Source organism: Myotis lucifugus, unplaced genomic scaffold (genome assembly GCF_000147115.1).
Source record: "Myotis lucifugus unplaced genomic scaffold, Myoluc2.0 scaffold_658, whole genome shotgun sequence".
NCBI classification, from domain to species: Eukaryota; Metazoa; Chordata; class Mammalia; order Chiroptera; family Vespertilionidae; genus Myotis; species Myotis lucifugus.
Window position 1 is genome coordinate 278,439 of NW_005871706.1, and position 27,207 is coordinate 305,645.

The 27,207-nt window shown below is 43.2% G+C and overlaps 1 protein-coding gene across 10 annotated transcripts in view; it reads left to right on the forward strand.

Moving 5' to 3' along the window:
* Window positions 1-27,207, forward strand: part of UBE4B (ubiquitination factor E4B) — an 87,817-nt gene that overhangs the window by 25,390 nt on the left and 35,220 nt on the right. Inside the window, exons 2-8 of one of the 10 annotated variants that reach the window (XM_006105283.3) lie at window positions 501-687; window positions 8,010-8,145; window positions 14,934-15,021; window positions 16,019-16,163; window positions 17,753-17,981; window positions 18,426-18,842; window positions 26,624-26,765. In XM_006105283.3, coding sequence (XP_006105345.1) covers window positions 501-687; window positions 8,010-8,145; window positions 14,934-15,021; window positions 16,019-16,163; window positions 17,753-17,981; window positions 18,426-18,842; window positions 26,624-26,765 — 1,344 coding nt within the window. Of the gene's footprint in view, window positions 1-500; window positions 688-7,726; window positions 7,913-8,009; window positions 8,146-13,331; window positions 13,409-14,933; window positions 15,022-15,053; window positions 15,145-16,018; window positions 16,164-17,752; window positions 17,982-18,425; window positions 18,843-26,623; window positions 26,766-27,207 lie in introns of those variants that run through there. The other 9 variants (XM_023746336.1, XM_006105284.3, XM_023746341.1 and 6 more) reach the window with 9 other exon arrangements.

Genomic DNA, 27,207 nt, shown 5'->3' on the forward strand with positions numbered 1-27,207 from the left:
TGTGAGTGTGTGAAATGTATTTATTCTACCTTCATATCTAATTTAACATTTGGTTTGGGGTAGAATTTAGGAATTAAAATAAAATTTTTAAAAATATTTTTATTGATTTCAGAGAGAAAGGGAGACATAGAAACATCAATGATGAGGCAGAAGCATACATCTGCTGCCTCCTGCACGTCCCACACTGGGGATGGAACCCAAAACCTGGGCATGTGCCCTGACCAGGAATCGAACTGTGACCTTCTGGTTCATAGGTCGATGCTCAACCACTGAGCCATGCTGGCCAGGTGGAATTAAAATAATTATGTGCTGCAGTTTTTAAAAAGTGAGGTGGTGGCTTGCAGAAATACTGGTACACGGAGTTAATCCTTTCCTCAAATGGGTACTTTATTCTCAAGGCACATTTAGTTGTTCAGCTCTAGTGTGGTTACTGATAACGCTAATGTTCCTCTCCGGCAGTGTTCCTGCTGTTTACTCACATATGCCCTTTCCCCACGCAGATCCGGCGGAGGCGCCTGGCTCGACTTGCTGGTGGACAGACCTCCCAACCGACCACCCCGCTCACCTCTCCCCAGAGGGAGAACCCTCCGGGGCCCCCTATAGCGGCATCAGCCCCCGGCCCCTCCCAGAGTCTTGGTCTCAATGTCCACAACATGACCCCAGCTACCTCCCCAATAGGTGCATCAGGTAAGCCTCTCTTCATACCTGGGTGTGCTTATCATTCTAATCGTAGCCTTTTATTCACTTATAGTTTTGACATTTCCACAACAGGGTACAATCAGTTGGACAGCAACTGTTTAAAATCCTGCAAGCCATAGTTTAGAATGTGAGATTATTACAGCATGCTTTGTTGATGTCTACTCATTTTGATAGTGATCTGTTAAAACTAACTGTTTTCCTTTCCATAACTTACCATTTTTTTCCGAACAGGGTCAGGTCTTGTCTTTGATGGCAAAGTGATTAAGACTATATTTGGTTCTGCTGATTTGATGAGTTTGGTTGATGCTTTTAAGACAAATCATCTGAAAATATGAGATTGAAATAATGGTCAAAGTAACAAGCCTCTAATTACAGATTTCCTTGTTTACATTGGCATAGAATGCTTTCTCTGAATTTTCAGGGTGTAAAAGTTTACCTGGTATGTTTTAGGACTATTTTATTGACAATTACTTAGCTAACAAAAGGTTTCTTTCTTTCTTCCCTTTTTTTTTTTTTTTTTTTGGTAATATATTTTTATTGATTTCAGAGAGGAAGGGAGAGGGAGAGAGAGATAGAAACATCAATGATGAGAATCATTGATCGGCTGCCTCCTGCATGCCCCCTACTGGGGATTGAGCCTGCTGCTTGGGCATATGCCATTGATCAGAATTGAATCTGGGACCCTTCTGTCCTCAGGCTGATGCTCTATCCAGAGACAAACCAGTTAGGGCAAGGTTTATTTCTTTATAATTAATGAGTTCAGGTTGATATCTAGGAGTATCTTTGTTGGGAAACGATGATAGTGACTCATACTGAATATTTGAAAATATCTGTCCTTTCTCTAAATGAACATTTCTATCAAACATAATTATTACCAGTGTAGTAATTATTATAATTATTTAAGATCCTAATTATGAGAAAGCAGGTGCTAAGAGATCTGTATTGATTATCATATCATCTAATAATTGAACATGGAGTTTTTAGGTCTGTAGTCATTTAATGCACTCTGCCTTAGTTCCCTCTGAATAACCTGTCTTGTTTAGGTTGACTAGTCAATTAAAAGTGTTTTACCGCCCTAGCTGGTTTGGCTCAGTGGATAGAGCATCGGCCTGCAGACTGAATAGTTCGGGTTCAATTCCAGTCAAGGGCACATGCCCAGGTTGCGGGCTCAATCCCCAGTAGGGGGCATGCAGGAGGCAGCTGATCAATAATTCTCTCTCATCATTGATGTTTCTGTCTCTCTCCCTCTCCCTTCCTCTCTGAAATCAATAAAAATATATTTTAAAATATAATAAACGTGTTTTACAGAGTTTCTGTTGTAGACATCATTGTAGCCTCCTCCATATGTAAAAATAAATGCTTAGACATCATTAGAAAAGTGAGAGCAGTTCAGGCCAAATCATCAGTTAGTAATCAACAGTGCCTTTGCCTGCAGTGTCTCCTCTGTACACTCCGAGAAGCTGTGCTGGGCCTCTGGTAGGGGAAGGGTTCGGGATTCCGGTTGTGTTTTACCTTTTCCTTGGAGACAGCGCTCCTTGTCTCACCATGGTTGCCATCCCCCCACCCCCAGTCCTGTTTCCTCCTCGTGCCCCTCCCCCCAGGAATGCTAGAAACTGTCCAGGGAGAACTGGTTTGATGGGGAGTCTCACTGCATCAGGAAAGGTCAGGCAGGAGACCCAGAACTCTGTGCTCCTGGCAGGCCCCTCAGCACTCCTGGGCGCAGCACGCTGTCTGTTTGGGACCAGCAGCGCTCACCCCAGCATGCCCCTGTGCAGTGAACAAAGCTAGAGAAAAGCCCAGACCGTGCCGCCTGTCTCATTTCAGATTCATGACCACAAACCAAGTGGACCCTTAACAGTGCAGGCAGTTATATTTCCTGGTTTCCTTCCCCACTCTGCTAATTATTCCTTACCTTCTGCAGTCTGCGGCCTCATTCTCCACGCGCACTCTCAGCTGATGGCCCGCCTTCCTATTCGTGGAGAAAACATGCGGCAGAAAGGACCTCCTGAAGGGCTCGCACTGCTCCCCCTCGTTGTAGGCCCACCCTAGGTCCCAGCTCCTCCCACCTGCTCAGAGCCCTTGCCCAGCAGTCCCATTTTTCCTGCTCAAGTAAAAAACTTTTGTTTTTTAGTAGCCATTTACATTCTGTTCCTTCTCCCATCATGGGAATAAATAAAAAGGAACTCTTGCCCTGGCCAGGTGGCTCAGTTGGTTGGCATGTCGTCCCATACACCGACAGATTGCAGGTTCGATTCCACGTCAGGGCACATGCCTACGTTGCAGGTTTAGTTTCCTGTTGGGTGATGTTTCTCTCTCCCTTCTTCTCTTTAAAAATCAATAAACATATCCTCTGGGAGGATTAAAAAAAAGGGGGAACTCCTGATCTCATTTGCCCTGCGGGCTTCCACCCACATCTCTGCACCCATTGACAACAGAACTTCGGGACGAGTTGCCTGTGCTCACTCTCCTCTCTCTGCCCTCACACCCTCTGCTGAATCGATCCCTCAGCTGAGGCCCGTGGTCTCTGAGTCACCATCTCATCTTACCTGTCAGCTTCACTTGGCCTGGCTTTACCCTCTTTTCCTGAAGTGCTTTCCTCTCTTACCTTCTAGAACAGCGGTCACCAACTGATGGTCTGTGGACCACTGATGGTCCGTGAGGTCCGAAAGGTTGGCGACCGCTGTTCTAGACCCCCACACTCCTGGTTTCCTCCTGCCTCTGTTCTTCCTGGTTCTCTGCATGGCTCTTGATTTCTCTGCGTTCTGAATGTGAGGGTGCCCAGGACTCAATAGTTAAGCTCTCATGCTCTCCTGTGTTTATTCTCTTATTGATTTATCTGGCTTCTTGGCTTTACTGTCTCTAATCTGATGACTCCAGCCCAGACCTGTTCCTGGAGCCTCAGACTCAAACATCATCCAATACGCATCTCACAGTTGACACGTCCACAGTCGAGCTCCTGATGCTTCCTCGCATGCCATCCTCCCCCAGGACCCCGTCCCTATAAATGACAACTCTTCTTTTCCTGCTTGCTTAAGCCTAAGCATTTTCTCCTCTGTTTACCTCATATTCTAGTTGCGGGTCATGAAAACTCTTTCTGTAAAGGGCAGGCAGTAAATAACTTAGGCTTTGAAGGCTGTGCAGTCTCTGCCACAGCTGTTCTCCACCCCTGTGGCACAATCGCTGGCACAGACGATAATGTAAATGAAGGAGTGTGGCTATGTTCCAATAAAGCTTTATTCAGTGGGTCAGATGTGGCCCTCGGACTAGATTCCTGGCCCCTACTCCAGGTCTATCAGCAAAATAGAACCTGACCAGATTCTCACAACTCACCTCACCTGTCCTGCTGCCACCCAGGTCCGAGGCACCTGCACATCCTGCCTGGATGCTGGGGGGCCTCCTCGCTGGTCTCGCCAGGCCCTCCCTGGCCTCAGTGTGGAGCCAGTGAGTCCCTCTAAAGCAGCGGTTCCCAACCTGTGGGTCGCGACCCTTTGGGGGTCGAATGATCCTTTCACAGGGGTCGCCTAAGACCATTGGAAAACACATATATAATTACATATTGTTTTTGTGATTAATCACTATGCTTTAATTATGTTCAATTTGTAACAATGAAATTGGGGGTCACCACAACATGAGGAACTGTATTAAGGGTCGCGGCATTAGGAAGGTTGAGAACCACTGCTCTAAAGCATAATTACCAGGTCATACAACAGCTGTCAGTTTTACAGCAAGCTCATTCCGATGCCCACACTCACGTACAGAAAGATGAGGACAGCTCTTAGTTCTTGGCAGTGCCTCTGTGCTGTGAAGTCCTAATTGTGTTTTTTGAATAGTCGCTATTATTCCTAATCACATGCAGGTAGATATTATTGGCCATGTCCTTGGCAGACTGGAGAAACAAATTTACATGAATTTATTAAATAAACAAGTAAGAAGACAATCCCCTCATAAAAAGGTCACATCAGTTCAAAACCCTGCTCTGGCTCCCTGCCTTCCCTGAGTGAACGTCAGTCTTCCCCGACCAGGGCTATGTGTGGCCTGACCCTGCTGCCGCTCCGACCTCCACTCTCACCGCTCTTTTTACTTCTTCTGCTCCGGCCATGCTGGCTTCCCTGCGGTTCTGGAACATTCCAGGCGTGATCCCTACTTGGGCCTTTATATTTTCTGTTTCTGTGCCTAGAATGCTCATGCCCTAAAATCCACAGGCTTTTTTGCTTAACTCTCCAGATGCTTATTTGTCACCTTCTCAATAACATCTTCTTTGGCCTCCCTGTCTAAAACCACAACCTCTATCCTACACAGATCGTTTTTCTTGGGCGGATGTGGCACATATGCTACCTGCATGTCCTGTTTTCTCTGCCTTCCCTCCTAGAGTGTAAGCTCCGTGGGGCGCAGGCTCTGTCCCCGGTGCCTTTAACAGTGGTAGCACATGATGGGCACCGAATAAAAGATCTGCTGAATTAATCACAAGAGGAAGTGACCAAAATAACATCAGCATGTGTAACTCAAGCCTGGCCGGTGTGGCTCAGTGGTTGATGGCACATGCCCAGGTTGTGGGCTTGATCCCCAGGGGGCATGTGCAGGAGGCAGCTGATCAGTGATTCTCTCTCATCATTGATATTTCTATCTCTCTTTCCTTCTCCTTTCCTCTACCTCTAAAAACAATTGAAAAAAACATTTTTAAAAAATCTCAAGAGGATAAAATAGTGTGTGTGTGTATGAGAGAGAGAGAGAGAGAGAGAGAGAGAGAGAGAGAGAGAGAGAGAAATACTGGAACAGAGCTAGTGTCGCAGCTTAACTATAGGCATTTGGTTTGGTTTATACCCGAAAGGGAATATCATTCAGGAAATACTTCAATGCTAGGAGCAAAATCTTACAAAAATAAAACCCCATTAAATAAAAAATCTAGCCTTCCCACACAGAATGCATAATTTACCTTTAACAAGATCCTAGTCACCATAGCAGTTTGGGAAGCTGCCATTTTGAAAGTCGTAATTCATATTTTATTGAGCAGACATGGCTCTCTCCGCTCTTTGTTATACACACCCTCACTCTTTAAAATTTGGTACGTAGGGATTTTACTCATCTTCTAAAGGAGGATCAGAGGTGTTGCCTGTGTTTTAATTCTCTAATGTCTGGTTTTATGGACATGAAGGGAGCGCTATCTATGCCTTAAAGCTTGGCCTCCTGACAGTGAGTTCTCAAGTTAGGGGTGGGAGCGGGTGAAGACAGACGCATGTGTGTGTGGTTTGAGAACAACGCGGTATTTTGTACAAGTGCTTTGATTGGTTGTTACTCATGATATTGAATTCATATTGATTCTAAATAAAATCAGACCATCTGATTTTTAAGTTTCAGAAAGGAGTGGGGTCATGTGGTTGTACAGATGGAGGAACTAGTAAACATAGTTAATTCTGGGAGAATTGCCCCACTTGACCCAGAACGTGAGGCTCACATGGCGAGTTCAGGAGGATGCAGATGATCTCCTGGCTGTCTTATAGAAACATTGGTATGCAGTCCATTAGCGGGGTGGAATACTCTGGCACTGTACTGTATGGGCTGTTGTACACAGAGTATAGTTATGGAATGTGATCTTACAAATACAGGTTTTCAGACAGCGTACTGTCATTACCAGTTTATTCTAAGCCTGGTTTTATCAGGTAGGCTTTTTAAATCTGCTGAACTGCTGTCCCATAAAAATTGTTGAGCTTTATTATTGATTCATTTTTATTAAAAAATTGTCAGACCTTCCACTGTGGTAGGTAAACTAGTGTTCTCCTAAGGACATTATTGGTGCTCTATTATCTAGTCCTTCAGTAAATATTTACTGAGAACTTACTTTGCATTACCCTTCTTGAATTAATGAATTTAAAGTTTTGCTGTCTTCCACGAGCTTCTCAGAATTCTCACTACATTAGATGTTTTCCATATTTCCCTTGAGTCTACTTAGGAACACTGACAATTTCATTTCTCTTTTCCTTCATGAGTCCTGCAGAAGTTTTAATAAACAGGTATATGTTAATACCTGCTATCAGGAGCGGATAAATGTTTTGTAACATTCTTCAATGGAGAGACATTAAAGGGTGCCAACTTTACTTTTTTTTTTTTTTCCAACTTTACTTTCTTGGAATGCTGGGATGGTTAAAATGTTATCCACTTGGTAGTTGTTTCAGCTACAACTGGTAACTCAAGTTGTTTTTGAAAAAATGTAAGTCTCATTTTCCTTTCACCACAATAGGTATATGCAGGGTGTTCCAAAAATGTATATACACGTTGAATACCACTATTAATCCCAATGGGTTACATCTGAAGAGAAAGAAACATCAGTTGGAGGTGTCAGCTGTTAAACTGTGTATACATTTTTTGAAACACCCTGTATTTTGTATTTTTTATGCCCTCTATTTTTAAAAGTACTTGCAGATGTCTGGATATTCATAGAGTTAAAGTACTTTTTAAAATTCTATGAAAACCTGCCTTTAAAGACATCGATGAGAAATCTGTCCCCGCTCGTGCTGCGGCTCACGCCTCTGGAAGCTCTGTGAGGCAGGACAGCGTCAGTTACTCCCTTACCCCGGCTGCCAGGGAGAAGATGTTCACTCAGTAAGTGCACTGACCTGTATTTAGCAATAGCTCAGATGGGTCTATGTGTGTGCTTTCAACATTTTATTATGACAAGTTTATGCCTACAGCAGATTTGAAAGAATCTTGTAATGAACACCTATATACCCACCATCTGGATCCTTCCATTAACATTTTAGTATATTTGCTTGATCACACCTCTCCCTCTACATGTCTCTATAGCCCTTCATTAATGTATCTTATTCTTGGTACATTTCAAGGGTTTTCCTGGCCTGTGATGGAAGCTAATTTGTATTCCAGTATCATAGTTTAAATTGGTGAAAAAGAAGGTGATGAGGAATCAGTTTTAGATATTAGATACAGCTGTGTTACTGACCTCATACGATGTATATTGATAAGTTATGACTAATTGTTAATGTTCCTATGATTTTAATATTACTTTTGCATTTAGTGTAATCTTTTATTAGAAACTAGAGGCCCGATGCACAAAATATGTGCAAGGGGCTCGGCCCTCGCAGCCCCGGCGGCTGCCCTGGCTTCATCCAGAAGGTCATCCAGATGGTCATTGGACTGTTTGGTCGATTTGCATATTACCCTTTTATTATTATAGATTCTTCAATTGCTGACTGTCACAATGGTATGAATACCAATTGTGTATATTTACTGTTGTCATTACAAATGGTTTTACTGTTACTTCATGTGAGACTTACTCTTTCATGTCTTTTTCTGCCTAGGAGTAGCCCATCGAAGCCAGAGCAGTGAAGGAGTCAGTTCTCTCAGCAGCTCGCCCTCCAATAGCCTTGAAACGCAATCGCAGTCTCTCTCACGTTCCCAGAGCATGGATATAGATGGTGTCTCTTGTGAGAAAAGGTAAAGTAAGCTGATTTCCCAATAGAGTGTATTGATGGAAAGAGAAAGATCCATTCAATTTAGTCTCTAGTCATTAGTCTCAGGTGCCAGCCCAGAGATCCATGCCAGTCCATAGCAAATTAGAGCTAAATTTATTAAACTTAAATGTCTTTGTATTATTCTGAAGTGTTCTTTATACCTTTTTATGTTTTTGGTGTTGAAATGTCTTTTGTGAAATAATGGTGTAGGTGGTAAGAAATGTTTTTAGTTTTTTAATGTCTTTATAAACACAAAGGTGGCATCATCTGTCAGTCCCTAAATATTTCTTTGACATTTTATTCATCAGTGAACATTTAAAATGTGGATGGAGCTCAGTAAGTGGACTGATCCAGCTGAGCCAAACAGTCTATGAGCTCTATAAGGATCAGGGTGTCCTGGAGCAGAACCTTCCTGTGCTCCAAGTGCACATGACTAGGTGATAGAGTGGCTGAGGTGCTTATTTCTTTATTCCATGGGCCAGTCAGACACCCCAACTCCCAGACCCATTCCACTGCCCTAAGCTGCCCCCTCTGTTTATGTCAGCAGGCCCAACAAATATTATCTTCTCTGTGTGTTATGATATGAAAAAGGTTGAGAAGTACTAGAATAGAGCTTTGGTAGTTGGGAGGGGTTGGGGGTGAGGAACCAGATCAGAGACCACACACATTAGGCAAGAATTCAGGAAGGTCGACACTCTCAGGGAAAAGATCAACTTAACCCCATAGAGTAAAAACAATTTTGTTCTTATTACCTTTGCTTTGAATACATGTATTTTCTTTTTTTAAATATATTTTTATTGATTTTAGAGAGGAAGGGAGAGGAAGAGAGACAGAACCATCAATGATGAAAGAGAATCATTGATCAGCTGCCTCCTGCATGCCTCCCCTGGAGACAGCCTACAACCCGGCCATGTGCCCTGACAGAGAATGATAGGCCGATGCTCAACCACTGAGCCACACCAACTGGGAATACATGGACTTTTTTTTTTTTGTTAATCAAGTCAACTCTGTGATTTCATGGCTAATAGGTAACTTTCATCTGGGTTTAGCACCTAGATTCACACTATTGGTATAGTCTAAAAAACCTCAAGCTAAGAATTGTCATATACAGTGAAGCAAGGCATCTAACAGAAGAAAACACAAAGCATCATGTCTTCAGAGAATTTCCTTAGAAAAATTTCCAAGTAATATTAGCTCATGGTCAAAAATCACAAAGCACAGCAGAAAACAGCCAGTATGACTAACAGCCAACAGATTAGTAACAACAGTTATTTCACCTAGAGATTTTAGGGTTTTGGAATTATCAGGTACAGAATATAAAATATGTATATTTAAATAAATTAAAAAAGGAATTGAAAACATAAGGGGCAGGTGACTGTAAAAACAACCAAGCACATTTGTAAAGAACCAAATACAATTTTTAGAAAGGAAAAGATAATTCAAATTGAAACGAGTTAAACAAAGGATTAGACATAGCTAAAGAGAGAATTAACAGATGGAATGATAGAGCTGAAGAAATTACCCAGAGTACACCACAAAGAGAGAAAGTGATGAAAAATATGAAAGATGGAGATGTAGAATACACAGATTCAATATATATTTAATAGAAACATTAAAAGGAGAGGAGAGAGACTTGAAGAGATTCCCCACGCTTCTCCTTATTAGACATTTTTTTCTCTACTGGTTTGGAAGCCATTATCAAAAAATAAATGGCTGAAATATAAAATAATATTGAATGTCAATTATAATTTTTTTAAAAAAAGATAAATGGTTGAGAATTTCTCTAGAGTTGATAAATGATATGAATCTCCAGATTCAGGAAGCCCAGCAACTCGCAAACAGGTTAAACAAAAAGCAATTTCTATCTAGACATCTCTTAATAAAATTGCAGAATACCAAAGACCTATAAATAGTCAGAAAAGAGATTCTCTACAAAAAAAACAACTATTAGATGTCTCAAAGATGGAAGCCAGAGGATGTTGGAGTAATAGCATTGAATGCTGACAGGAAGTCTACTGGAAATTGTGTACCTTTGTGGAACGATCTTTTAAGAGCAAGGGTGAAATAAAGACATTAATAGATTAAAAACACAATCTGATAACCTGCCACTAAAAGACCCCCAACTTTTTTTTAAATATATTTTTATTGATTTCAGAGAGGAAGGGAGAGGGAAAGAGAGATAGAAACATCACTGATGAGAGAGAACCATTGATTGGCTGCCTCCTGCACACCCCCTACTGAGGATTGAGCCTGCAACCGCAACTGGGGCATATGCCCTTGACTGGAATCCAACACGGGACCCTTCAGTCCACAGGCCGATGCTCTATCCACTAAGCCAAACCAGCTAGGGCCCCCTGACTTTTTTAACAGATATAGTTAAGAAAGAAAATGATCTCAGGAATAATGTGTGACATGCAAGAAGGAAGAGTGAGTGAAGAAAATAATAAACACTGATGGTATAAAGCAATAACAACAGTGTAGAAAAATCAGATAGGTCTAACATTTAGCTGGCCAGCAGTAGCAGGTTAGCCGTAAGGGGCGTTTCGGGGGTTCGTTGACCCAAGCAAGATCTAAAGTCCTTTTATACTTGAGAAGGGGTAAAGGTACTGGCCAACTTTTTTTTTTTTTTTAAGATACTGGCCAACTTTTAGATTTTGAGTTAAGAATACTTGATTAAATTTCAAGGGTAGCCACTAATAGCATGGAAATAGAGTATATCTTCCAAACCAGTAAAAGGGAAGTATGGAACCATAGTGAGGAGGTGGGAGGGTGGAGTTAAGTCAATTCAAAGAAAGGGAAGGAAGAAACAAATTTCTAAAAAGAGACAAATAGCACAAAATAAGCTGGTCAAAAAAAATGAAAATATGTTAGCAATTACAGTAAATCACAGTGAAAAGGAATAGGTTGTATTGAAAACAAAACAGAACCCAGCTTTATCCTTGTTTATAAAAGGGATATCTGAAAGATTAGGTTAGAGAAGTAAGGTCAAGAGTAAAAAAGACCATAAAAGGTATACCAGGCAAACGAAAAAAGTAAACAAAAGAAACTTGGGTAAGCATATTAACGAAGTAGACTTTAAGGCACAAAGTATTACTAGACGTTAGCACTATATAACGACACAAGTTTTGTTTACCTGTAGGATTTAACAGTTCTGAAAGTCTTTGTACTTAGTAATATAACAGCAATATGCAATAAAGCCAATATTGACAGAACTAGAAGAAATTGACACAGTCATAGTGGGAGTGTTTTAACAATAGATCATTTATCAATAGATTAAAGAGAATAAATATGAATAAGCATATGGGCAAATTAAACAACGCAGCTGGCAAGCTTGATCCAGTGGAAAGATACAGAACTTTGTCCTGTACAGTTGGAGAATACACATTGCTTTCCTAATACTCACTGACCAAAAAGTTTCAACAGTCAGAATCGTACATGTTTTCTCACTAGTATTAGGTTTGATAATTAATAGGGGGGGGGAAGTTATTTATTTTATAAATATATTTTTATTGATTTCAGAGAGGACGGGAGAGAGAGAGAAACATCAATGATGAAATAAATTCATTGATCAACCGCCTCCTGCATGCCCCCTACCGGGGATCAAGCCCGCAACCTGGGCATGTACCCTTGACTAGAATTGAACCCAGGACCCTTACATCTGCAGGCCGACCCTCTATCCACTGAGCCAAACCAGCTAGGGCAAAAAAACTTTTTTAAAAAAACCTTAAGACATTTGTAAATTTTAGAAATGGAGTATGCTTCTATATAAAGGTTAAAGAAAATATCATAATGGAAGTTTGAAAGTATGTGGGACTGAACAGTAACAAATATTATGAATCATGATCTGCGTGTTGCAGCTAGAGTGGTCCTTAGAAGAAAATAAAGCTATAATATATTAAAAAGGAAAAAAGAATACAAGGAAATATTGGGACTAAGAACCCGTTGGTTGGAATGCTCTTCCCCTGGGCATGAATGGGTAACCGCCTTCATATTGTTGCTCATCTGGCATTTCTCAGTGAGGCTCACCCCACTTCAAGCAGAAAGCCCTGCACTCTCAGTTGCCTTTTCCCTGTTCTTTTTTTTTTTTTTTTTTTTTTTTTTTTTTTTTTTTTTTCCCTGTTCTTTTTTATTTAAATTTTCTATAGCACTCACTATACTATGTGCTTTGCTTATTTATGTTTATTGTTTATTCTCTCTTTTTTTTAATTTTTTTTTTTTTTAATTGATTTCAGAGAGGAAGGGAGAGGGTGAGGGAGAGAGATAGAATCATCAATGATGAGAGAGAATCATTGATCAGCTGCTTCCTGCACATACCCTACTGGGGATTGAGCCCGTAAACCCAGGCATGTGTCCTGACCAGGAAATGAACTGTGACCTCCTGGTTCATAGGTCGACGCTCAACCACTGAGCCACCAAGAGGCCAGGCTGTTTATTCTCTTTCTATCTCTAGATGGAATGTATGCTCCATGACACAGTGATTTATTTATTTATTTATTTATTTTTATCTTTTTTGTTCACTGACATTTCAGACACCTAGCACAAGCCCTACATAGAATGGGCGCTCAGTAATATTTGTTATTGAAAGGTGTCCATGAAAAGTGTAAATATGCAAATGCAAATAAATTTGAAAAGTTGGATGAAAATCAAATTCCTAGAAAAACATATTTCTCCCAAAATTGAATCAAGAAGACCTGAATAATAATAAAAAACACATGAAATAAATTGAATCAGTATTTTAAAAATTTTCAACGAAAGAACCTTGCTCATATAATTTTATAGGTTAATGTGATATGATATAGTACAATATAATATGATCAACTTCAGTTTATGTCAGAAATCCAAGGGTGCTTTAACATTAGAAAATTTATCAATATTATTCACCATATTATAAAAGAGAAAAACCATTGCAAATTTTGCTAAACTTCAACAGATGATGATAAAAATTTTAACAAACGGTACAGAAAGGTGCGTCCTTAAACCGACAATAGCAGAGATAGAGTTAACAAAATAATCATACCTTCCCCTGCATCTCCAGGCTCCATTGCAGCTAGATTGGGGTGAAGTGACTAGTTCTGTCCCATAGACTGTGAGTGGAAGTGACATGTGTCACTTTTAGGAAAGGCAGTTGAGCCGATGTTCCTCCTCCGTCCCTCTCTTCTCTTGCTCCAGTGACCTGGGAGGCTGAGTATTGCAGATGGCATAGATTAAAGATGAAGTCAGGATGCTTCACTCTCACCAGACTTTGCGTAAGCAAGAAATAAACCCTTATAGTGTTAAGCCTCTAAGATTTCAGAGTATATGTGTTACCACAGCAGAGCCTATCTTATTCTGACTAATATAAAGAACATCTACCAGAAAACTACAGCACTCTCATTTTCAGTGGTGAGGAGTTAGAAACTCTCTTTAGAATCAGTAATAAGAACAAGAATGGCTGTTATTTCTGCTTCTCTTCACCATGGGGATCCTACCCCGTGCAGTGAACAAGTAGGGATTGGAGTGGAAGAAACAAAACACTTATTGTTCAAAGATAAAATGATTACCTAGTGAGCCCTGTGTATAAGTAAAGTTGCTTAAAATAGATCTGTGTCCAAAATCAGTTTACATTACTGTGTACTAGCAGCAACCAAAAATTAGAAAACTTAATTTTTAAAAAGGTACCATTCATAATTTCATTTAAAAATATATGGTACATAGGTATAAATTGAGCGAAAGAAGTGAAAGACTTGTGGAGAAAATTATAAAAGTTTATCAAAAGACCTTAATGAAAGCCTAAATACTTGGAGAGAGATACCATGGGTAGACTCAGTAACATAACGATGCCATTTCTCCTCACTTTGATCTCTGGAGTCAGTGAAATTAGTCAAAATCCCAGCAGAATATTTTTTTTAAATATATTTTATTGATTTTTTACAGAGAGGAAGGGAGAGGGATAGAGAGTCAGAAACATCGATGAGAGAGAGAAACATCGATCAGCTGCCTCCTGCACACCTCCCACTGGGGATGTGCCCGCAACCAAGGTACATGCCTTTGATCGGAATCGAACCTGGGACCTTACAGTCCGCAGGCCGATGCTCCATCCACTGAGCCAAACCAGTTAGGGCCCAGCAGAATATTTAAGGAACCTGGCAAGCTAATTCTTAGTTCTGTATGCAAAAGCAAAGGGTCAAGAATGGCCAAGACGCTCCTAAAGTAGAAGAACCAGGTGGAGGCATTGACCCAGCAGGGATCGAGACTTAGTGTGAAGTTTTAGTAAGACAGCGTGGTGTTGGCTCAGGGACAAACAGCTTGTCCAATGGAACAGAAACCAGTGTCCAGAAAGAACCACACATATACTATATAATGGGACATATGAATAGGTGACTTCATATTAGTGTAAAAATGATGGTCTTGTCAATAGATGGTCCTGGGACACTTATTTATTTAATGTGGGGGAAAATACTATATGTTCTCAACTAGATTTTATAATCAGGCTCTGAATGATTGTATATAGCTTACCATAATATGTATAGAAAATATGCTCTAACTATTTTTTTGAAAGTGAGCCTAAGAAAATGACAACTTGGGAAAAATATTAAAATTATGATAGAATGTTTCTATCTTAATATATGAAGAGAGCTCTTTAAGGAATTAATAGAAAAAAAAGGATGAACCTTTATTATTTCGCTTTCCTGACTGATTTTGATTGATATTTAAAAACTTCCTCAGCCAGAGGCTGGGACATTGGGTGGATTTATGAAAGGTAAAAGACTTATTTGTCTTTTGTACTTAAAGCATGTCCCAGGTGGATGTGGATTCAGGAATTGAAAACATGGAAGTTGATGAAAATGATCGAAGAGAAAAAAGGAGCCTCAGCGACAAGGTTGGTAAGAGGAAGCCTTGCTTCTGTTTTAGTACAGGTGACATGACACAGGGAAGCAGCGCTCACGTCTTGTATCTGCGGAGTCTGTTAAGAGTGGCCACCCAATCAGCAGGTCCTGGTCAGGTGATTGGTTTTTATTTTGAGGAAAAATGGGTAGCCCAGCCTGCCCTTACTAATGGAAGTATAACTCAGTCTTTTAGAGAGGAAGGGAGAGGGAGAGAGAGAAACATCAATGATGAGAGAGAATCACTGATTGGCTGCCTCCTGCACTCCCCCATTGGGGATCAAACCCGCAGCCCAGGCATGTGCCCTGACCAGAATCGACCTTGACCTCCTAGTTCATAGGTCGGCATTCAACCACCGAGCCACGCCAGCTGGCCTAACTCAGTCCTTTTAACTGATAAAATTCTTCCCTTATCTTTGTTTCAGGCCCATGTTTCCAACAGGAAATTTGGTTTGTAATAGGAATTCATTCAGAGCTAATTTGAATGTTTTCTGTTGGTGTTTGGCTTAAGCAAGTAGATCAGTCATGTCTTTGGGACTATTCCAAGGAAAATGACTGGAAATTGAGACAGTATGTGGGACCCAGTAGCAAGAACAAACTTCTTGAAAACATGAAGTCTTCATATTTTGTTATCATCTGAGTTCAGTTTCTATATTTAGAAACAGGGTGTTGTGGGTTTTGCTATTTTTGGTGTGGTGTAGAGCTGGTATAGGTAATTGGGTCACTTTCTGTTCTGTAAGTTATTAGTGTTCAGCAACACGTGTTTAGAAGTTGGAGTGGAAGCAGTGTGGTGCTTTATTTTGTATAGTTCTTTAGTGTTATGAAAAGTGTAGCTCTAGAGTCACAGTAACAAGTTTATCTTTCTCTAAGTCAGTAGGTGACTAGTTCTATGCATTTCTGAAATGAATTAAGTCAGGATTAAGTATTTCTATGGAAGTCTAACTCGGACCTCCCACCACTTGAAATTAACCCCCAAATCTTCTTCCTCACAAGGAGCCGTCGTCGGGTTCTGAAGTATCTGAAGAGCAGGCCTTGCAGCTGGTCTGTAAGATCTTTCGTGTCTCCTGGAAGGACCGGGACAGAGATGTCATCTTTCTTTCTTCTCTTTCTGCACAATTTAAGCAGAACCCAAAAGAAGGTAGGACTCTAGCTCACCTGCCCTATTTCGGAGTCCTGTCCTTAAGGAAAAAGAGAATGTAAGGTCTTGTCCTTCCCTGCTATCCCGTCACTGTCCTGCTCTGGGTGGGGGTTTTGAGTACAGGGGTACTTCTTGGTCAGGGCACTGATGTATGGCCACTTTCCACTGATCTTAGCAATGCATTTCTTTTTTACTTTTGCAATTCTCTAAAAGAAAATTATATAAATAAGTTAGTGTCCATTGTCTCAGGGTTGACATTTTTTCCTTTGTAAAAAGAAGATGCTTAGAGCATTAGCACCTCTTACAAAGCAGGAGCATTCTGGGTAGTCTGCAGGGACCCTGAGAGAGGCGCTCCGATAGCCTGTACCTGCCTGCAGTGCCTCCCAGGTCCTTTGTAGACAGTGGAGTAAATCTGCTGAATTCAATTGCTTAGCAAGATTGGACATACTGATATTTTGCTGTGTTCCCAGTATTCTATTTTAAGAAGCTGCACAAACCACACTTACAACAAAGTAATAAAACTCAGCATGGCAGCCATTTGGAATACAGAAGAGGTAGGGGAGGTGGGCAAGGGTGTTCTTTGCACATCACAGCAATGCTGCTGGCAGGGATTTGTGTCTGGTTTGATCACTGATGCCTTCCCAGTGCCTCGAAGGGTGCCTTGCACTTAATCCCTCATTAGATGCATTTTATTTTATTTTCATTGATTTCAGAGAGGAAGGGAGAGGGATAGAAATATCAGTGATGAGAATCATTGATTGGCTGCTTCCTGCAAGTCCCACACTGGGGATCGAGCCCACGACCTGCGCATGTGCCCTGACCGGGAATCGAACCCATGGCCTCTTGGTTCCTGGGTTGACGCTCAACTGCTGAGCCACACCAGCTGGGCTCTAAGTTATAATTTTTAATAATCAAATCAGATAAGACTTGCCTGCATCAGAGCTGTTATTTATGTAGTGATGTTTAAAATGTATTTAAAGACCTACATACAGTGAAGCAGTTGGGAGTGCAGAGAGTGAGAAGGAAGCTAAGCAGTGGGAATCTGCTCCAAAGAGCCAGACGGTGACTACAAGTCAGACCCTTCATAAAATACTTTAAACTTTGTACTTGATAGTTTTACTGTGTATAAAACATATACAGGAGAAGAAATATTAACCCAGTTGATTTCTAGTGTGATAAACTAACCTCTAGTTGGGAGTAACTTTTTTACAGCTAATACATATCAGCAGTAATTCATTGACTGCACTCTAATAATTTTTTTTAATGAGGTTTGTATTTTGGAATAATTCTAGATTTCTAAAACAGTATTAGAGAGTATAGGGAGTTTCTGCATACACTTCACCCAGTTCCCCTAACGTTAACATCTTTCATAGCCACAGAAGACCTGTCCAAACTAAGACATTCCTATTAACTGCACTCCAGGCCTGATTTGGATTTCTCCAGTTCTCCACTAACATCTCTTTCCTGTTCCAGGGTCCAGTCCAGGCCGGGGCACCACCCTGCACCTCTCTGGTTCCCTTTGGCTTTTTCAAAGACTGTGTATTTAAAGAACCACGTGTAACCTCCCTTTTATTCTGCCTTTCCAACAGTGTTCTCTGATTTTAAGGACTTGATTGGCCAGATTTTAATGGAAGTGCTAATGATGTCCACTCAGACTAGAGATGAAAACCCGTTCGCCAGTCTGACAGCCACGTCACAGCCAATTGCCGCGGCAGCTCGGTCACCCGACAGAAATCTCACGCTAAATACTGGCTCGGTCCCCGGAACGAGTCCCATGTTCTGCGGTGTGGGTTCCTTCGGCGCCAGCTCTTTGTCTAGGTCAGTGCGGTTCTTTTTGCACAGTTAAGTGGTAGTAAAACGGCCACGAGCATGTAGGAGAAGGGAGCATTCTTTCGGGGACCTGTGCAGATTATAGCAAGTGTCATATTTGGGGGCTTGGATTTGGTCACTGCGGGAGGTGTTGTCCTTTTCAGGTTGGTCTCTTTGGCTTGTCTCTTTGGCTTTTGGTAAACTAAAATTTAGAAATAAAATTGTACATTATCCTTTGGCGAGAGGGCTTTAAAATAGAAGTATAACTTCTAGACCTTTACAGCAATTAGGCGATTCTTATTTAGGTATCTCAAAGATTCGGATACTTGAATGCTTAGAGATGGGAAGTGTGACTATACTGTTCTTTAAAAGCGTGATATTTTTTATTTTAATTCTTTATCTCAAGTTTTTCTTCCATTTTCTCTTCTTTCCTCCTCTTCTCACCTAATTCAGCCTCTATGAAACTAGCCCCGCCCCCAGCGCGAGCTTCTGGAGCTCTGTGCCGGCCATGAGCCTGCCCTTTGCCTCCCCCTCCGGGGCGGCCAGCCACGTGGCTGTACCTTCCATTTCCCTCAGTGCTCATGGCCCGGCCCCCGGGACTGCGGCGGGAAGCCAGCCGCCATCGCCATCGCTGCGGTATCGCCCCTACACTGTCACCCACCCCGGGGGCCCTTCAGCCTCTCCTGCCCCGAGGTCCCCAGGCCTCTCCCTTCCGTCTAGCTCCCCGAGCCTCCCCGCCCTCGCTAGTAGCCCTCAAGCCGTGCCGGCCAGCTCTTCCCGACAGAGGGCCGCCAGCACGGGGCCAGCCTTCCTGCCCGCCTCACCCAGTGCCCTGAGCAGACGCCCCTCCTCCCTCAGGACCTCTCCTAGGTATTTATTCAGCAGGAGAGCTGGCGGCGTGCGTGCAGTGCAGGGAAACAGGTTAACACGTTTGGAAGGACTGTTGTGTGGCACTGACTCCAGCTACATGGGTTTTCTGTTGGGGTTATTAACCGTGTGTCTAACTAGTTGGTAGGCTCTGCCCTGACTCCGTGCTTCTGCCCGGCTTTGGTAACAGAAAGCATGGGTGGCTCTGGTGTGGGCACCTTTGTTCCCTACCTTCCCCTCACCCTTTCTCTGTCCTGTAAAAAAAAAAAAAGTAAGGAAGAAAAAGTAACTTAGTTTTTAAAATTGAATTCACATGTCACTCCTCATTACAAGAATTTCAGAGACTGTAGGCAGTTGGTATTTGAGAGTTGGGGATCACAGAACCACTTTTTGACTTTCATACTGTTGACACTTGTAGTTGAAATATAGTCAGACCAAGCGGTGGTGGGGGCAGAGCTGGGCCTGGTGTCCCTTAGCTCTGGTCACTGGACGGGGCCAGCGTTCATGCCTTGATTCTGATTCCAGCTCATAGGCAGAGGTGGCCCCAGAGTTCCATTAGCCCAGTGCCCCTCTCACAGGCCCCTGTGCATCTCTGTGGCTCAGGTGAATCACTTTCCTGCATGTCAGTAGAGAAAACTTCCAGCATAAGCTTTAATTAATCGGACAGCAAAAGCTTTCTCCCTCGCCCTAACCGGTTTGGCTCAGTGGATAGAGAGTCGGCCTGCGGACTGAAAGGTCCCAGGTTCGATTCCGGTCAAGGGCATGTACCTTGGTTGTGGGCGCATCCCCAGTAGGAGGTGTGCAGGAGGCAGCTGATCGATGTGTCTCTCTCATCGATGTTTCTGACTCTCTATCCCTCTCCCTTCCTCTCTGTAAAAAATCAATAAAATATATTTTTAAAAAAAAAGCTTTCTTCCTCTTGTTTTTCCTCTGTTCCCTGATCACCTTTTTTGCTTTTGTTGTGGTAGTATGTACGACAGTCCTTTCTCCTTCCTCTTCCTCGCGCTTTCTGGGGACAGTAGTGATGATGATGATGAAGAAGAAGAAGATGATGGTGATGATGAAGGTGTTGGTGGTGGTGATGAGTTTTCTTGTGTCCAGTTTGGGTCCAGGTATCAGGAATGGAGTCTTACCCCTGCATGTGCATAGGTGCTTAGGAACTAACTCCCGTAAGCCCTGGTTAGGGGGCTGCTTTGAATTCCAACAGCATAGGGTCAGGCGAGCCCACTGGAGAGTAAAGATGTGAGCAGTTGCATGTCCTAAAATGCTAGGACCCTCTCGTGGGGTACAGGGCACATAGGAAAATTTTCATAGTTGTTGCCCGGTAAGTTTAGAGAAAACTTACATATAATCTTTTGTCAAAAACATGAATAACAGAGTAGAGATCAGTCACCATTAACTTCAGCCGCCCTAAGCTCTACAAATGAAGAACCCTGCACTTACCTGTTGCAAGGATATTCTTGTGAGCGAGCAGATGTAGCAACATGTGCTCTGAGAGGCATGTTTTCCTGCGCACAGCTGCATGGATGACTGCTCTTTAGGAACGGCAGAGGTGCTGGCGTGTGTGCGTGTGTGCGCTTGTGCGGGTCCTGCCCCGGCTCAGTCTGGGCAATCGGTTGATGGGCATACGGGGTCATCCTTCCACTGTAATTGTGAGTCTGCTTTCATGTCTAACCTCGATTTCACTGATCGCCTCCTGACCTCAGTGAAGCTAGACTCTTGGTTGTTTATTTATTAAAAAACTAGAGGCCTGGTGCACGAAATTCGTGCACAGGTAGGGTCCCTAGGCCTGGCTGGCCATCAGGGCCGATCTGTGGGGCGACCGGCGGGGCGATTGGGGGCCCCCGCTGGCACCCGCCTTGGTTGTCCTGGTGCTGCCCACTCACCAGCTCTGTCCCCCACCCCACTTGCTTGCCGGCCCTGCCCCCTGCCACCGCTGCCGGTCTCCTTCCTCTGTGGGGTTACCAGCAGGGTGATTGGGGGTCCCCTGCTGGCACCCGCCTTGGCTGGCCCGAGGCCTGTGGGCTGGGGGCAGCTCCTGCGTTAAGTGTCTGCCCCCTGGTGGTCAGTGTGCATCATAGCGACTGCATCATAGCGACTGGTCGTTCCACCATTCCATTGATTTTCATATTAGGCTTTTATTATATAGGATATGTTTTTATTGATATTTAGAGAGAGAGGAAGGGAGAAGGATAGAGAGATAGAAACATCGATGAGAGGAACATTATTGAACAGCTGCCTCCTGCAAGGCCCGTACTGGGGATCAAGCCCATAATCGAGGCATGTGCCCTGACCATGACCTCTTGGTTCTTGAGTCGACCCTCAACCCCTGAGCCAAACCAGCTGGGCTAGCCCCTGCTTGTTTAGACGGCCTTTGGAATGGCAGCAGAGGCCTAAACACAGTTCATTAATATTGCTGAGTGTTCCCTCCTGAAAAAGGCTACTTAGGTTGTCCAGGTGACTTTGAAAAAGAAAATACAACAATACCGTCTTTCTAACACTCTGACTCATTGTCTTATAATTTTTCTCTTAAATTGAAGTTTCCTCTGGGCTGAGTTGGTATTTGTGCCCAGCACTGTTTAAAAATAACTCCAGGCTATAAATAGAGCCGGCAGTAGGAGTAGGTACACTTCATTACCTCTGACAGTGGGCAGAGGACTGAGTGTATAAAGGGAGAGGAACGGTGCGCACGGTTGACTGCTGACTCAGGAAGGTTGATGTTTGTATTAGCTTGGACATTATGCCGCTCTTTCTCGAGTAAGCGTCCCAGCCGAAAGGTGCCTTTTTCTTGTAGGAAAATCCCGTTGCATGATCATAGTTAGGCGGCAGGTATCCTCGTTAGGAATCAGTTTCCATGCATGATAAGTGCTTCGTTAGCTGTCTGTGAATTATCTGCGGGAGAATTCTCTCTCCCTGGCCTATTTAATCCCAGCTTTCTCTAACAAAGGTATCAGATGGTGTGCTGCTGTCACTAACACCTGTCTTTCTGGACTTACAACATCCCAGCTTTGTCTCAGATCTAGATCCTACACCTGCCAGGAGAAGTAAAACTCCGGGCTTGTGTAATAATAGCTGTGCACACTCACTGAGCATCACGTGCCAGCCGCTGTCAGTGCTGCATTCATTGCCACCGTAATCCGGCCAGCAGCCCTCCTCCTTACTGTGAGAACTGGGCCACGGGGAGGGAGGCGAGTCACGTGACTAGGCCGTGCAGAGCCTGGGTCAGAGCCCCCGGGCTGCCTCTGGCGTGTCCATCTTCGTCCAATAGGACTGTGTTGTTCTCGTTCCTTACTGGTTCTTTTGCTGCCAAGAGCATCTACTCTGTTCTGCGCAAGAACATTTGACTCCGTAATTACAGAATCGCATCCCAGGCAGCAGGCACGCCCTTTGCTGGCTGTCAAAATGGAATCTGATCTATCCAGATTTTGGCACCTTAGAGGTTCCGAATAGATATAAAAAAGAATATAAAAGGATGGGTAAAAAGACATAACTGATTAAACAGATAGAGAGGAACTTGAGAATGCTGGTAGGGCCAGAACCAGGAAGGGCCAAACCTTGTTAATGAAATGCTCAGCAAATGGTTTTTCCTTTTCCCCTCTCTAATTGATCATCTCAGAGTTTTATTTCCTTTGAAGGAAGATTTCAACACCCACTTCTTACATTCAAGATTAAGGTGAGGAAGGAATTGGCAGGGCTTATATCTGCCCCCCTCTGTGTGTCCTGTGGAGTTGATGTCATGCAAATCTTTTTGGAAGTAGTCTGGACATATGCTCCTATGTTCATATCTTCATTTCTTATAGTGGCGATGCTAAGGGTTAATTTAAGGAAGGTAGGACCATTCCTTCTGCAATGTTGTGTGGAGAGAGCTGTGTGAATTATAAGGAACCACTTCTCCCAGGAGTGGAAATGAGTGAGGTGAGAGAATTGTCTTGTGATAAAGAACATGGGAGTTATTCTGAGGAAAGTTTTTCTCATTGTTTCCTAGGAAGTGGGTGACTAGAAAGAAATATTCCGGTTTTTGTTTTTTCACTGCTTAGATATTGCAATGAAGCAGGTCAAATCTTGAAAGTCACGAGCCTCTGAACAGGAAGAGAAAAATGACAAGGTAGTGAAAAAGGGACATTTATTCTGATTTGTGCTGGCCGTCACTACTTGGAGATAAGACATGGAAATAGTCTAAAAGAAATGATTCTTCTCTGTCAGTCCCAAGACCTTCCAGTGACTTCCCTCCTCACTCAGAGTAAAACCCAAAGCCTCTCTCCCTGGTCTACAAGCCTGCTCTCCCTGGTCTACAAGCCTGCGCAGCTCACGTACACACACGTGCACAAATGCCTCCTTTCTCACCGCATCTGCCTCCACCTGCCTCCCTCCTCCAGCTCCTACTCTCCATCCTGCTCTTGAACTCACTCAGCATATCTCCTCCTGCCTTAGGCCTTTGCACTTGGCTGGCTGCCCGACTCCCTCAGGTCTGTGTGTAAATGCCATCTTATCAGACTGTGTCCCTGACCCTGCTGTATTAGACATTGTATAAAACACGCACACGTCCCGCCCCGCTTTGTCCCCCATCCTCTGCTTTTCTTTCCCCCAGAGCTCTGCTGTATTCAGTCGTTACTGAGCATCTCTCCTGGAACGTAGGTGCCTAGGAACAGGTCTGCAGCTGTTTGACTCTGCGTGTTACCCAGGGCCCACGGCAGGGCCTGGAAGCAGCAGGCACACTGCTTCCCTTGTTAGTGCATCGCTGAAAGCTACACCATTCTGATTTTACGCTGCATTGAGAAGATATAAAATTGCAGGACCTGCATGCAAAAAAAAAAAAAGGAAAGAAAATAGGAGGGTGATTGTTCCCCTTGGAGAAGAAAAGAAACTGCAATGGAATCTTTTTAAGAAACAAGTTTTTAAAATGGGATTTAGTTTGCACAGATCTGAGGCATGTGTAATATCCCCAGGAATATTTCAGAAGGATTCAGGTATTATGTGATTCCAGCATGTGAAGTAATTACATTATTAACTAGGACTGATGTAGTTTCAGAAAATGGCTCATATGTTTTCCCAGAGATACTCTTAGGACTTACATATGACACATTCCTGATGTCATATTTCATATGTCAGCAGTTATAAAACCATCATGAAATATAACAGCATTTTTAGGAAAAAACGAAAATACTTAAAACATTTAAAGGGTTTATCGATAGCATGAATTTAGGCATATAAGCTATCCACCACTTTCTCCTTTACTATCTGTCATTCAGAATTTGAGTCCAATTCTTTGACTGTGAATCTACAGCTCCTTGTAAGTGACTTTTGACCTTTGACACATATGCATAGCAAGTGTTGGCTGGACTGGCTGGTTTTCATACTTGTGATCATGGTCTACTTTAGCACCTTTAGGATTAAACTTACACTTTTGAACTATATTGACCAACACTGGTCAATATACTCTACATATCCTATTTGGTTAAACCTTTTTTTGTTTGTTTCTTTTCTTCTTTTTTCTTTCTCTTCTCTTGAAATCAACTGGAAGTGTTGCTTGGTGCCTGACAGATGGTCACCAACAGACACCAACCTCCTAGCTTTGAAAACTCTACTATCTTCCCTTGCATTGCCTGGCACCTGACAGGCGGTCTCTACCTGCATTGTCACTCCTCATGCCTTAGTGCAACATTTGTGAAGATATTTCAGTTGGCTTCGAGGTGTTCAGATTTAGTCACAGTGGGATGGGTGTGCTGGCTGAGAGTGGAGTCTAGTGTCCGTGCATGACCTGCCACCATCTGAGCAGGCCGGTGTCTCAGTGTCTCACAGGCGGGCCCACGCAGTGCGGGCACTGCCTCGACGGACTCCTTGCTGCTGGCAAGGACCCACCAACATCCAAGAAATATAAGGTGCTTTCCGCTCCAGAAATGTAAAAATGGAGAAATATGGGCTTAGGGCCAAGGCAATGTATGGTTTTAAATTTCCTTTTTAAACACGAGGAGTCTCTGTTTTCATTGTCATTTGCAAGAGCTGCTCAAAGGAAAGGTAACCTTAACGGTGCGTAGGCACAGGCTGTATTCGCACAGTTCATCCTGGGGACCTGTTCCCCTACCGTAGCCCCTGAGTGACTGACGTCAGAGGACGAGGCAGGGATAGCAGGTGGGGGGACGCTAAGGTGAACACAAACATCCCTTTTCCCCTTTCTGCTTTCGGGGACTCAGCACACTTATATTTGTGGGTGGGTTTTCCTGTTTTGTTCTTACGGGTTTTTTCCTGTGCTTTGTTACAGTACCCATCCTCTGTTGTCAGGCCAGTGAACAGATATCAGACCCTGCCCTTAATTCATGGAGAGTGCCCCAAAATTAACAGATAAGAAGACACAGAAGTTAATTGTGTGTTGTGTTTTTTAGGGTTCCCGTGCTGGCCTGCCCATCTTTGTCCTGGCTTTGTCCAGGTGCTCTGTGGGTGCTAGTTACCTGTCAGGAGGGCCTTGGCTGCCTGGTGCCTTTGCCTGCCTCTCCGCCTTGACTCCTCCCTCCCTTCTCTATCACACCTATAGTAAGGCCTATATTGTAGGAATTCAAATTTACTGGAAGCTTTGGATATAAAACTGGCATTGTTTTCATATTTTTGATTGAAATACTTTAATGTCATTTGAAGGCCAGTTATTTTTTTCTATAAGCTAAGGTTGGTTATGTCTATGTTCCAAAATTAGTTTTGTGTATCTACCCGTCTGTGTACGTAACATGTTGTTAATGTGTCAGTTCCTTTTGCTTTTTAATTTCTAGCCTTTGTTGGCCCACGTTGAAGTAGGAATGGGTCTCTCAGGTTCCTGATATTCTTCCCATCCTTTATCATCTTTCACATGTAACTTTTTGGGTAAGCTTATGTTTTCTCATTTCATCTTCACTTCAAAATTCCCGGCCTCTTCCTATGCCATGATTAATCTGTCTCCTCTGTGCAAATCAAATCAATCGGTGAGTTAACATCAGATTGGGCATATGACCTAATGCTCTAAACTGGAGTTCCCTCACACCTAACCCTGTGGTGATGTCTGGCTTTGGCCTAGAGAACAGTGAAACTGATTATAACAATGCCTCACACAGTCTCCTGCTTTCGTCTACAAAGCACTTCACGTGATTTTGTTTAACCCTCGCTGCACATAAGATGAGGTTTGGGTTCAGGTGACAGGTAAGCTGTAGGCTGGGAAGAGACCCCAGGTTGGGACTCTCCTCGAGCAAGGGTTTGGTTTTGTTCTTACTGTGCTGCTTTGCCTTTTTCACTGAGAGCTTTGGAAAATTTGTGTTGATAACCAACATTTTCATGTCTCCTAACTGGACAGTTTTCCTAAGCTCTGGCCCTGTTGCCAAATGCTAGCTGAAGGCTTTGAGATCCACGCTAGGAGTTAGGAGGAGGAGGGGTGTTTTGCTCTCCTGTCAGCGGTAGCTCAGTGTGCTCTAACCCCCGTGTCTGCCCGAGCGATGCTGCCCGCTTGGCTTAGGGACGTGTGGCCTCCCTTCAGATGCCTCGCCGTGCTTAGGCCTCCTAGTTTTGCAAGTTGCCCTTCCCAACAAGATAAGATGTTGGGTTTCTGGTCAGACTTCTTAAGTCAAAATAAAATGTTTATTAGAAATGACTGTGGGTGGCCTTGGAGCAGGGGGATGAGCAGTCAGCTCCAGCCTTGGCTGCATGGGGCCTGCGTTCTGGCCCGGGGCAGGGGTCCCAACAGGCTTTCTGCTGCAGAAGTGCAAACTGTCTAAAACAATGTGCTGAGGAGAGGTGTGAACCATCACTTTCTCTTCTCTTTTCCAAAGTTTTGGAGCCTGTGGTGGGGCAGGTTCTTGGGATTCCTACAGTGACCATTTCGCCATTGAGACCTGCAAGGAGACAGATATGCTGAACTACCTCATCGAGTGTTTTGACCGAGTTGGAATAGAGGAAAAAAAAGCACCAAAGGTAATAAGAAACAGATTCATCTAAAAGAGCCCACAGAGCCTGGTCATTTGTTTGATAAATAATAGTTTCCACCCCCTACTTAGCATTCATTTATTTATTCATGAAGTGTTATTGAGCATGTACTACGTGCCAGGCACTATTCCAGGAGCTCGGGATATGAACAAAACAGACGAAGATCCCTGCCCTCATAGAACTCACATCCTAGCAGAGGGAAGAAGTGACAGGGCCAAGGGCCATTGCTACCAACAGCTTACATGGTCCTAGTAATTTCTGATAGTCTCTCATAATCATAATCATAATAAACAACATTTATGTAGCCCGTAGACTGGCAGGTGCTGTTCTGGGCCTGCATTAGTTGAGATTCCCAGTTCAGTTAGCCCGGTGTAATCCAGTGTAAGATTCATACTATTTTTAATGTATGAATAAGCAAATGAACCTTGGA